Source organism: Festucalex cinctus, chromosome 17, assembly GCF_051991245.1.
Source record: "Festucalex cinctus isolate MCC-2025b chromosome 17, RoL_Fcin_1.0, whole genome shotgun sequence".
NCBI classification, from domain to species: Eukaryota; Metazoa; Chordata; class Actinopteri; order Syngnathiformes; family Syngnathidae; genus Festucalex; species Festucalex cinctus.
The window spans coordinates 20,782,950-20,796,035 of NC_135427.1; the positions used below are offsets into that span (position 1 = coordinate 20,782,950).

At 43.8% G+C, this 13,086-nt stretch overlaps 1 protein-coding gene across 4 annotated transcripts; it reads right to left on the minus strand.

Moving 5' to 3' along the window:
* Window positions 1–1,484: 1,484 nt before the first annotated feature.
* uqcc1 (ubiquinol-cytochrome c reductase complex assembly factor 1) lies at window positions 1,485–12,035 on the minus strand. 4 transcript variants are annotated; one of them, XM_077501702.1, is made up of 12 exons: window positions 11,729–12,035; window positions 10,749–10,856; window positions 10,230–10,356; window positions 8,431–9,883; window positions 6,134–6,220; window positions 5,659–5,766; window positions 5,511–5,583; window positions 5,365–5,422; window positions 3,278–3,386; window positions 2,148–2,225; window positions 1,964–2,077; window positions 1,485–1,868 (listed from the first exon to the last, which is right to left on the minus strand). In XM_077501702.1, exons 4-12 carry the CDS (start codon window positions 8,437–8,439, stop codon window positions 1,734–1,736), a joined length of 771 nt encoding a protein of 256 aa, XP_077357828.1. In that variant the 5' UTR covers window positions 8,440–9,883; window positions 10,230–10,356; window positions 10,749–10,856; window positions 11,729–12,035; the 3' UTR covers window positions 1,485–1,733. The 4 variants fall into 4 exon arrangements, with proteins under 4 accessions (XP_077357828.1, XP_077357827.1, XP_077357829.1 ...); XM_077501701.1 differs by having other exon boundaries at window positions 10,749–10,875; XM_077501703.1 differs by lacking the exon at window positions 10,749–10,856.
* Between the last annotated feature and the right edge of the window lie 1,051 nt (window positions 12,036–13,086).

Here is a 13,086-nt window from a genome sequence, read left to right on the forward strand (position 1 = left end):
TGGGTGTTTCATTAAAGGGGCTGTCTGCCGGATTCACTCAGGAAAATGCACTTTTTAAATACAGGATGTACACGCTTGAACTTTCTCTCAGTCTACACGTCTGTGTTTTTGTTAATCTTTTGTGGTAATTTCGTCCTAAACCCCCACCTCCCCAGCCTGTATTTTGCCATTTTGTGTTTGTTTTGTAAACAGCGGGACGTTTCAGTGGAAAGACAGTGTTTACAACCCTCCAGCCAATCGCAGAGCCGGGGGTGGCGTGTCGCAAACGGGGCCGGGCGAACGTGTCAGCTGCGTGACGTCACTCCCGCGGCAATTTGAAAGCACTCACGGATTTTTTTTTTCTTCACTCACTCATTCACACACGTAAGCTTCTGTGAGTGAGTGATATTTACTTGGAAAAAAAGAAAGTATATTGTAAATTCTACAAGGAGGGTTTAGGGTACAATTTACCAGTTTATATATTAAAAAAACAAACAAACAAACAAAAAAAACCTCCCTACCTATCTGGAGTGACACGGCGAAAGTCACGGCCAACACACGTGTACGTAACAACGCTTCAAGAGTACCTGGATGCAGACCTCCACTGGGAGGACGCTTCCGGTGCAAGCTCTCCTGTGGAGACGCCTCAACTGTGAAGACGGGAAATGACGTCACGCATTCCAAAAAATAAAATCGATTCACGTTTCTTTTAGGAGATAATTTTAAGATTTGTACATTATGTTTCTTTTTTTCTTTTTTACATAGGATTCATAATTTTAACTCATAATTTTCAAGTTTTTACATATTAAGTTTCACGATTTAACGTAATAATTGCTAAAATGCTTCGCTTCCGCGGTCACGTGATTTTCCACCGAATAAAGCACGGCATCGGAACAAAAGCGCGAGCGCTCGACTTGCCTCGAGCGTCTGCTTCAAGCATAACATCACTACTACAAAATGTATTCCACTGGAAATGATTTTTGAAAAATGACTAATTATGTTAGCAACAAGCAAATAAATCATAGAGCAAACTTGTCATTCCAGTCAGGGTTCCTTTTAAATACATGAAAATCAAATCATTCATTTCTACCTATGGGGTATATGCCACGGAAGAGGTGGGACTGTTTTTTGCACAACAGTTTATTTCCGGTTTGGTTTGCGACGTGTGGGCTGCGTCAAAAATACCTGAGTTGCGCGTTTGCAACCCAGACCGGAAATAAACTGATATGCAAAATCATGTCCCGCCTCTTCCGTGGCATATACCCCATTGCAAACATTTTTTGCTTTTGCATGCAAAGCAGGCAGATCGACGACATGGAAATCAATTGGTTGGAAATCAATCATCCAACTTTCGACGAGCAGAGATTGACAGCCAATTTGACACAAGTTCCCAATTTGCATTCGAAGCCTCGTTTCTTGTCGTTTCCAGTGTTTTGCCAACAGCCCCTTCGCGGTTCACACACGGGAGGAGGAAATGCTGAGACACGTTTTGCCAAACGTGGAAGTAGCACAAGCACAACACTTTTTATTTGACTCAATACACACATTGGGATAGAAAATAAATGTGGAGAAAATCCTCTGCTTGACAAGTTTGACATACTCGACTTATGAGTGCGAGGGCGCCACGTGCGGTGCAGGAAGGACGAAGCAGCCACGTAAACGTGCAAACTTGCTAAACGCGCAAACTCGTCGACAGCACGTGAAAACAAATTTTTGCTCCCGTGCAGACAGGAAGTGATGCAGCTGAGAAGAAGTCACAGTCCGGCGTCATTATAAGTGGGCGTGGCCACTTTCAGGATGCTCTGCGCATTCTCCTCCAGTAGGGGGCGCCACTTGACTTCTCCAGTCAGGAGCAAGTCTTCTCCGTTCAGCGAGTCGATGAACTGCATCTGAAAAGGCGACACGCACGCACATTGACAATTTTATTTGTCAATTTGCATCATCACAAATGGAAGTTGACACTAGAAGGATTCCTCGCTGGCACCTGCTTGCGAACGTACTCCACCATGAGCTCCAGCTGGGCCGAGTCGTCACACTGACAGTTGAACAAGTTTCTCCACAGAGCGGCCGCCAGGATGCGGTCATCCGACAGGATGCCCTGCGCACACGCACGCATAAGTATGGGATGCAACGCGCGCACATTCAGAGCGAACGAGCGCTCGGCCGACCTCATCGTATCCAAACAAGGCGGCGTAGAAAGTCTCCGTCATAGCTTTGAGGGCTTCCTTTCGATGGATGGCGTCGATCTGCACACACGCAAACAAACATCGACATCGCTTCAATTCAATTCCATTTCTTAAAAAAAAAAAAAAAGAAAGAAAAAAAAAGACAAATGAAAAGGGACAGAAAGAAGTAAAAAGGACAATGAGTGTACTTCTCCACAGGGGTTGCTCTTACACGCAAAATGTGAAAGCAACCAGCAGGTGGGGCCAAAGGTCGACTGGAGCAGCCTGTCAGCCCTTGGATTGATTTGGCTTTTCCTGTTTCCACCATGCCTGATTTTCATGACACCACTTTTTCATCATCTCCAGAAAATTGTTCACCATTTCAAATGGCAATTTATCAAGGAAGCTCTATGGACTCTATGCACAAATAGCCGTGACGTGTTTCCGGGAAAATCTCTGAGGGCACCGCCCTTCCCGGTAGTGGCGATTGCCATTTGTTTTTCTTCAGAGAACCTCACCAGTTATCAGCGTTTTGGAGTATATTTTCTTCATTGTTTCTTACGAGTGTGGTAATAAACTATTCTTATCTAATAAAGTATCATTAAAAAAAAAGAAAAGAAAAAAGAAAAAAAAAAAAGAGTAAGTAAATAGTAATTGAACTATGTGATGTGATTTGATGTGATGTGAAACATGCTAGGCTATGTGACGCGCTGCAAAACACGATAGGCTACGTTACGCGCTGTTAAACATGCTAGGCGACACGACGTTCGGCAAAACATGCTAGGCTACGTGACGCGCTGCAAAACATGCTAGGCTACGTGACGCGCTGGGAAATATGCTTGGCTACGTGACGCGCTGGGAAACATGCTAGGCTACGTGACATGCTGCGAAACATGCCAGGCTACGTGACATGCTGCGAAACATGCCAGGCTACGTGACGCGCTGCGAAACATGCTCGGCTATGTGACGTGATGTGAAACATGTTAGGCTACGTGACACACTGCGAAACGTGCAAGGCCACACATTTCCTTTACAAGCTGACAGAGCTCAATTTGGCAAGCGGGCACAGGCGTGATGGCCGGTTTGCGTACCGAGGCCGACGACAGCGGCGCTAAACAGTAAGTGTGACTCACCCCCATGATCTTGCTGCGCTGCTCGACGTCCTCCCACATGGAATGGACCACGTAGCGACACATGTACTTGCCCGCTCGGCCCTCCTGCCGCATGCGCACCAGACACATCCTGGCGGACGGACGACATGGGCAAGCGTTGAACGGCTTCCACAAACACCTGGTCAACTAACGCGCGCACTTGCAGATGGATGCCAACGCCATGACAGGCTCCAAACACGGGAGGCTCCAATGCAAGCAAAAATATGAAATTTGCCTTCCATGCAACACTATACAGTTGAAAAACTTTTGTCGTCGGTTGCTACAACCGAATAAGTGGAGATTTCAAATCAAATTTCCCACTGTGGTAATATGACCTAATTTACGCAACAAAATACCACAAGGAGCAACTATAAAATAAGCAAACTTTGGCTGATGCCTCAGAAGATGAATTGTAAGCTGAATGTGATCTTCAAAGTTGAGGCTGATTTAGTCTCTTGAGAGGTCAAACTTCCAAAACATTGAAAGGGTTCAAATCTCGGATGATAGCCTTGCCTGCTAGTGGAATTGATATTTCAACAGTTCCTGAAAATTTCAGGTTCATATCTTTTTACTAAGGTAGTGGTTGCTATGGACAATTGAAAGATGCAAGTACCAAAACTTTAAAGCCCTTTTTCTCAAAACTAGCAATTTCAACCTTCCAACATTAATACTGCTGTACCGTTGTCAGTTTTTGAGCTACATCCATGTATTATATATCATTTTCAAGGGAATTGAGTGCAGAATTTGAATATATCAATATCAACATATTTTTTGGCACATGTGGATCCTTTTGCCAAAGCCAGTCACTAATATTGCACACAAAAATAAGACAACTATCCATCCATTTTCTTGACCGCTTATTCCTCACAAGGGTCGCGGGGGGTGCTGGCGCCTATCTCAGCTGGCTCTGGGCAGTAGGCGGGGGACACCCTGGACTGGTCGCAGGGCACACAGAGACGAACAACCATCCACACTCACACGCACACCTAGGGACAATTCGGAGCGCCCAATTAACCTGCCATGCATGTCTTTGGAATGTGGGAGGAGACCGGAGTACCCGGAGAGGACCCACGCGGGCACGGGGAGAACATGCAAACTCCACCCAGGAAGGTCCGAGCCTGGACTCGAACCGGAGACCTCAGAACTGGGAAGCGGACGTGCTAACCACTCGACTACCGTGCCGCCCCAATAAGACAACTAATAAAAGATAAATAAATAAATACAAAAATATATAAAAATATAGAAAATAATACCAATAATAATAATAATAATAAAGAAAAGAAAACTAATACTGAAACTAACTAAAACTAAGCCTTTTTTAAATACCAGTAACTACAACTACTAAAAACTAGTGTAGTTCCGATACCGTTTTTTTGGCCCCCAATACCCAGCTTTGCAGTATCGGCCGATACCAATACCATACCAATACTTAAGGTTTTTTTTTCCCCTCAACATGAAAAAGCTGTCCTGCTATTGGTTAAGAGCATTCAAGGGCCAATCTTAGATCGGCATGCAGTGAACATGTCACATATCAGTGAATGTCATACACGATCAAGACACAAGATGCTGCATTCAAAATCATGTATTAGCGTTGGAATTAATGGTATCGGCATGCTACTTGTGAGTACTCACCGATACCACTGTTTTAATGCAGTATCGGCACCTCTGCCGATACCAGTACCGGTATCGGAACAACACTACTAAAAACCAACAGAACCACCCTGAAATCTAAGTAAAATAAACAATATTAAAAAAATAATAATAATAAATAATGATAATAATAATAATAAGAAAAAAAAAGAAATCAAAACTAACTGAAATGAAAATTCCCTAACTATAATAAGCTTCTTCCAGGTGGCGAGTGCACACGCGCGATGGACGCGTAACATCAGAGCATTTGTGACGTCGGCTGGACGGAGCCGAGATGAGAGCAGCTTGTCGTTACCAGCACGAGGATGGACTTCAAACGGGAAAACAACATCCCAACTTGCCGTTTGATGCGTGCGTGCGTGTGATGTATGTGTGTGTGTGTGTGTGTCTGTGTGTGTGTGTGGGGGGGGGTGTCTCACCACACGTGCAGCTGCGCCACCAGGAACCAGGAGTTGAGCGTGTCGGGCAGCGAGCACCCTGAGACAAAAAAAAAAAGTCATTAGCGTCATCATGCTCAAATCAAATCCACTTCCTGTTTGTGTGACACGTGGACAGAAGTACGCACGTTGGAAGAAGTCGTCATAGTTGATCCTCTCCACGCAGCATGTGTACATGCGCAGCGCCGCAATCTTTATCTTCTGCACGCAAACCAGGAGTTGACGGATAGGCGTGCGTGCGTGCGTGCGTGCCCCTGCCCCGACGGCCCCACTCACCCATTTGTGGTACTTGAGGGGCCCGGTGAAGCCCATGGCCTCAATCAGCTTGGTGAAGCCGCCAACTTCCTCCTCGCTGGGCGCCGCCGTCTCCTTCAAGCTGCACATCTGACGCATAAAAAAAGCGCAACGTCACTCAGCGTTTGCACAGCCATCCTTGTTGACTTCACCGGCGTTCGTGCGTGCATGCAGATGCTCCTGTGTGGTTTGTTACCGTGGCAACCCAAAAAATGCATTTCACCCCCTCACCCCCAAAACTGACAAACAAGCACTCGCACCCCATTCACAACAACTTCAAGCATGTGAGCCAGTCGAGTGCCACAGCATCACCCACTAAAGCAATTGATCATTTTCATCTTCACATCCAATCACGTGATCAAACTTGTTTATCAGTTTCGACTCTTCAGCCAACAACTTCAGCATCTGCAACGACCGTCCCGCCCGCTGCTGTTCAACACGCACACGATGAAGACACCTGTTTGCTCAGGTGAAGCGTACGCCGGCATGTCGTCGTCAAGGGGACCGCACGAAGCCTGCTGGTGGACGACCCCCGCTGGCAAACCTGCGGACACACACACACGTTTGTTTTACTATCTTTGTGGGGTCATCTCATTGACATAAGGCATTTCCTAGCCCCTTCCCCTTACCATCAAAAATGATGCCTACCCTACCCCCATTCTTTACCCTAACCTCAACCATAACCCATTGAAACCTAAACTGTAAAACCAAGTCTTGACCCTCAAAAAGAGGTCTAAACTTTTTGGGCACAGCAAAATCGCCCCGCAACTCTCTGAAATCCCGAAAAATTGGCCCCACAACTCTCTGAAATCCCGAAAAATTGGCCCCACCACATGTGACAAAAACAAGACCACACGCGCACACACACGAGCGTGTCATGGAGGAGAGTGCTCGTGAGAACACCGAAAAAACCGCGTTCACCGCATTTAATTGGATTCCCCTTCGAAAGCTAACGCACATCCTTACATGGTCGATGCCATCCGCTCCGATCACTTATTTATTTATTCTGCACTCGCGACTTGTCATGAAAGGAAGAAGAAGGACTCAAACGACATCACAACTCCTTGACTTTTAGATACATTTGACAAAAACAAAGTGAATCGCGCCGATTGAAACGTCGTGTCGGGCGCTAAATTATGCGAGGCTAACGTGGCTAACCTTGTGGCACAGCAGGTCGGTTTCGGTTCCGACAGTCGCGACGGTTCGAAATGCAGACTGCAGCGGCCGCCGGGACGCGAGCCACAGAGCCCACATGATCCGCACGGAACCGCCGAGTCGAGCCTTCGGAGGCTAACTGCTGCTAAAATAGTCGCTATCTCGCTTGTCCAATGTCAACTCAACTCAAGCCGATTGAGCGTCCCGCACGCAATTGCGTCCGAGCGGGAACTGAAGGTACGACAACCAATGGTCCTATCTCTTTTCTTTCTACCTTTACCTTCTTTCTTGCGGTTCCACTCATGATTTTACCCCTTTAATTTATTTCCTTTTTTTTTTTCATCCGTTCTTGCTTTACTTTTATTTCTGTATTTACTTTCAGTAGCTTATTTTGTTTTTGTTTGTTCTTTAATTATTTATTTGCTCCCATTTATGTCCTTTCTTTCTTTCTTGACTTATGGATTGACTTAGACTTTAGGCAAGGCAGTTTCTCACATTTCATACACAAGGCAACTGAATATGCTTCACACAAAAAGGCAACACCTACAAGCACACAACAGTGAACGACATTCACGTGATGCAGAGACAACAAAATGATCTTAAAAAAGGACTAAAAGAACACATTGACAAGCTTGCAACACATTAACAGAAAACTTTAAAAATATTTCAAAGTAAAGAAATAAGTTGTTTTCAAAATGGCTGCCGACTCTTTGATTGCTTCCTTTATTTATAAATTTTCTCGACTTTCAGTCTTTTTCCAGCTTCTTTTTCCCTTTTCTTAATGTAATTTCTATTATTTCCTTTTTAAGGTTATTTTTATCCAATTATTTATTATTATAAATAATAATTATTATTATTATTATTAGTAGTAGTAGTAGTATCATCATCATCATCATCATCATCATTATTATTATTATTATTATTGTTATTATTATTATTATTGGTTGCTGAGGTCTGTTCTGAGGACTCGGGTTCGAGTCCAGGCTTCGGCTTCCTGGGTGTAGTTTGCATGTTCTCCCCTGCCTGCGTGGGTCTTCTCCGGGAACTCCGGTCTCCTCCCACATTCCAAAGACATGCAAGGCAAATTAATTGACCTTTCGCATAAGCTCCGCCCCCCTTAGTTACTGTTGCTAGTCCATCAAGCTTGGTGACTCAGACAGCACAAGCCGTGACGGGAAGACTTACACCGGTGTGTATTAGTGATTTCTTTTGGAGCAATACCAGTGCAATATCCTCCAGATCGAGGCAAAAAGGTTTACAATATGCAGTGGAGGTTTATAGTCATAATATTAAATTAGCCAGCGAAGGGGAAACATACAGGACGCACGCTAAATCTGAGAAAACCCCATGACCTATAACTTCAGATGCAACCAGCACAGGATTATGGACCAGTCGTGCTCTTGTACTGTAAGTTTTCTTACTTAGATTAGTCTAGTATTGTTAAAATATGAGGATTACTGTTAGGTCAGCAAGTTTGCTAAACCTCGGTGTTTATAGCGAGCTAAACATTAGTGTTTTTTTGGGGGGGGTTTTGTCTTTGAAAGCATCAGATCAGTCATTGTTATTCTTTGTCCATCATAAAAAAAATATTTATGTCACCCTAGCCATGGATTTAGTTGAGGTTAACAGCCTTCGAGCTGCTCCCTTGTCTGGTTCAACACTTGTACAGCAAGCACAAGGTTGGGATACTCCGGAGACGGGTGTCCGTTCACAAAATGCTGCATGAAAAATGAAAACAAGATAAGCTCGGGGCACTTATTAGGACGCTAAGTTTTCCAAAATTGACGAAGCTTTGTGTTAACGTTAGCTCGCAACATTTAGACAAATGCAAAAGCTAACAGAAGACATTAAACATTAACCACTGACTGAACAAGCTTAACTTAGATGGCAATGACATTCTAGTAATATATATTATTCATTAATAGTAACAATAACTTTGATATCGTTTTGTTATTGCCCCGAAAGCAAACTACACTACAGCTAGCTAGTTAGCCCGATAGAGTTAGCATAGTCTTACCTTAGCACAGTCCGATTTACATACGCCGTAGGCACACCGCTTCATCATTTTGGCGGTCCGGAGCTTGTTAATGGTTGTCACTCTTCTTCCGTAAAGTTTTATGGTGGTTAGCAGTCTCGTAAGCCATCAAATAAAATCACTCAGACTTTGGACGTCATCGAGAGCTGAGTAAAACGTGACGGACTATACTTACATAGCAACTATTGCTAAATGTGTGATTGGTCAATGCTCGTTTGGGGGGCGGAGTTTGCGAAAGGTCAATTGGGCGCTCCGAATTGTCCCGAGGTGTGCTTGTGAGTGTGGATGGTTGTTCGTCTCTGTGTGCCCTGCGATTGGCTGGCAACCAGTCCAGGGTGTACCCCGCCTACTGCCCAGAGCCAGCTGAGATAGGCTCCAGCCCATGAAACGCGCGCGCACTGAGTGTCTCATATAAAATGTCCATCTCCCTAAGACAGAAAGTAAAATGCAATTTAAACAACATGGCAGTCACAGGCTCAAAGCTGCTGTGTGTTGTTGTAGTATAAACACTAAACAGACTATTCTCATTGAGTGTCTCATTATGAAATTTCCATAAGAATTATCATTTAAAAAAAAAAGAAAGAAAAGAACATGAAAACAGATATTTCTGCAAATACCACTCACTGTCAACACCTCACTTTGTGATGCATTTCATATGGTGCTGCTTCAGATTTTTTTTCAGGAAGATTAGTTGGTCTACATGTTCAGGAAGAAGCCGACTGCGCTCTGCTGTTATAATGTCACCTGCTGTGCTGAACACTCTTTCAGAAGGGACACTTGTTGCAGGGATGGACAAATAGCTCCTGGCCAATTTTGAAAGCAGTGGAAGATCCACTTGTTCTTTCCACCACTGCAACATGTCACCATTGACATCTAACCCATCCCTCCCCCGGTATTTTGTTATTTCCTCCTTAGCTCTCTCCCTTATGGTCTTCTGTAGTGTTCTCCCTGGAGCCAGGAAACCTCCAAGCAGCTGGTCCATGGCTGACCTTTTCTTGGGAGGCTCTAGCTCATCATCTAGGGTAGACAAGGCAAAGCAAGACAGGACAAAAGAGACACGAGTCACAGCAATAAGTCTACAATAATATCACAAACATAACAAAAAACAGACAGTATAATGCACATCCCCCTCTTGGTGCTGATACATTAACAGAAATCACAAACAATAGCACAGTCTCATAACTCTGTACTGCTCCAAAAAAGTCACAGCCAGCTGCGTGAACCTTTGCTTTTGTTTACAATAATATCAGCATATTAAATTAGTTATTAGTTAAATTATATGACTGCATTACAATATCATCATCACAACTATTTTCAAATCAATGCACTATTATAGATAACAAAACCAAGTCCCACAACAAACCTCTCTCATCTTCCTCCATCTCCTCCACCTCATTGTCATTGTCCTCCTCCTCCTCCCTGTGGCCTCTCCCATCTCCTTCTGCTTGAGCTGCCTGGCTCTCGTCATCCAGCATACCATCAGCCCTTGCCTGACAATCAGCAGAGCAGAGCTCATCATCATCATCATCATCATCATCATCATCATCATCATCATCTATAAAAGCCAACTTGGACAAGTGTTGAACTAGCACAAGTGATTTATTTTCCATGTGAAATAAATAAAAACATATACAGTAACATTACTATAACTACAACAGAAAATCTTTAAGTGAAATGGAAAATAATAAGAGTAAAATTAACTGCTGCTAATATTTTATTTCTTTCTAAGCAATGCTGAGTGAGTGATTACGTTAATTGTAATGGTTAGAACAAATCACCGGATAAACGATAGATCAAGGGTTGCTTTTAGATAAATGTCAGATAAACAAAACGGAAAACTAGAAGTGTGTGTGTGTGTGTGTGTGTGTGTGTGTGTATTTACCTCGATGCTGGCGGAGACTGGACAAAATGAACCAGGAAATAGTCAGACGAACATTGTCACACCCCCATTCCTATCTGACCAATGAAAGTTGTCGCAGCGGCTTCCAAGCTGACCAATGACAAGGCTTCTATCATCGGTTGAACGGAGGACCCCGCCCACACAACACAGAAAAAGATTCGCAACCAAAAAACAGGTTTCAATCAAAAAACAGATTCGCAACCAAAAAACAGATTCGCAACCAAAAAACAGATTCGCAAACAAAACGAAAAAAATGTTTGCAAAAGATTTTATTAAAATACAAATCCATGTTTGAAATGTTTTTTTTGTTTGCAAATGTTTATTTTATATGAAAACCCTTTTTTGTTTGATTAAAATTTATTTGAGGTTGCAAATCCCCTTTTTGTTTGATTGACATTTTTTTTTGATTGCAAATCCCCTTTTTGTTTCATTGAAATTTTTTTTGATTGCAAATTCCTTTTTTGTTTGATTGAAAATAAAGACACAAATTTCTCTCCATAATCTTCCACTCGCGGCTAACGTCGCGCAGTAACTCTGCAAGATTTGCTCCGGTGTGGGACTCACGGAAAGCTCTGGTCTGGAGAACGAAGTTTTGCATTTCCCACTCCATGTCAATGTGGTGTGCCGTCACTGTTATATAGGAGTCAGTGGCGTAAGACGTCCACCCATCCACTGTAAGTGCGACTCTTTGTGCACTGTTCAGCGACACAACTATCTCACTTCTCACTTTGTTGTACAGGTCGGAAATATGTTTGTCAGTGAAGACAGACCTGTCTGGTATTTTAGACCTGGGTTCCAAAACGTGCACGAGCTGTCTGAAGCCCTCATTTTCCACCACGCTATAAGGCTGCATGTCTTTACATATGAAGTAAGCAATGGCCTTAGTTATAGCCATTGCACGGTCAGAGTTTCTGCGAGAGGACCCACAAAATAAGAAGCAAAACTTTTCTTATCCTCCTGACCTGATTTGCTTAGTCCGTCTCCGGTGTCCGACGAGGAACTAGACGCGGAGGCGGCTGTACACTTGTTCGTACTGTCCGCGATGTGGTGTATCCTTTTTAAGTGGGTCTGCATGTTTGTCGTGCTGCCGTTGTACGGCTTCTTCACGCGGCATTCTTTGCAAATGACGAACGTTTTGTCAAGCTTTCCGTCTTTCTTTGCGAATCCGTAGTGTTTCCAAACATATGATTTAAACGTTGCGGGTGCATTGCATATGTAATCTGCCTCACTGCTGCTCGCGCCAACGTCCATGTTTTACTTCTGAGTGTACTGTGTGTACCTCACGGTTTCCGTATGGTGCATTCAATGCACCCTGGGATTTTGGGGAACAGCAAATGGAATGCAGTTTACCATCAATAAAACGGCACTTACATCGGATTTTACCGATACCCGCCAACGCATCAAGATGGATCTCGATTTCACACGTCAATTACATCGGTACCCAGTGAATGAGCCGATGCACTCGCGTCGTGCAGGTGCGCATCATACATCCATTAATATCGATTATTTTCCACACCCTAATACACACATACACATACACACACACACACACACACACACACACACACACACACACACACACACACACACACACACACACACACACACACACGCACACGCACACGCAGACCCATCCTTGTACATATATCTTTGTGAGGACATCCATTGACATAATGCATTTCCTAAACCCTTACACTAACCCCAACCATCAAAAATGATTGCCTAACCCTACCCCTTACCCTAAACCCAACCATAACCCAATTCAAACCTAAACTCTAAAACCAAGTCTTGACCTTCAAAAAGAGGTCTTGAGAAGTGAGGACCGGCCAAAATGTCCTCACTTCACAAAAATGTCCTCATTCTGTTGGATAAAGACTATTTTGGTCCTCACAATGTAGTATGTACAAGAACACACACACACACACACACACACACATATAGTGTTAAAGAGGAAGAAGTGGTTGACTTTTTAAAATAAACTAATGTCCCACTTTCAGTTTTTTTGGGTTGGGCTGAAATTTTGGTCAGGTGAAGCACACAAGAGGATGCGTCAACGTCAACGTGTTTGGAGAACAAAAGGGAAAAAGTTTGGGATGGAAAGTGACGTCACTTTCGGAATTTCCGTCCCGCAGGAAATTGGCAGCGATTCCGCCAAAATAAAACCACATTGACTCGTCATGATGAAGCGAAAAATAATTGCACAACTTTCCCTGGAATGCCCCAAAGGCAACTACGAGTGCGCGATACGTGTGTGGACAAGTGTGTTTGTTCGTGAGTGTACTTGTATAGTTCTGTTTAATGTTTGTATTCGTACGTGTAA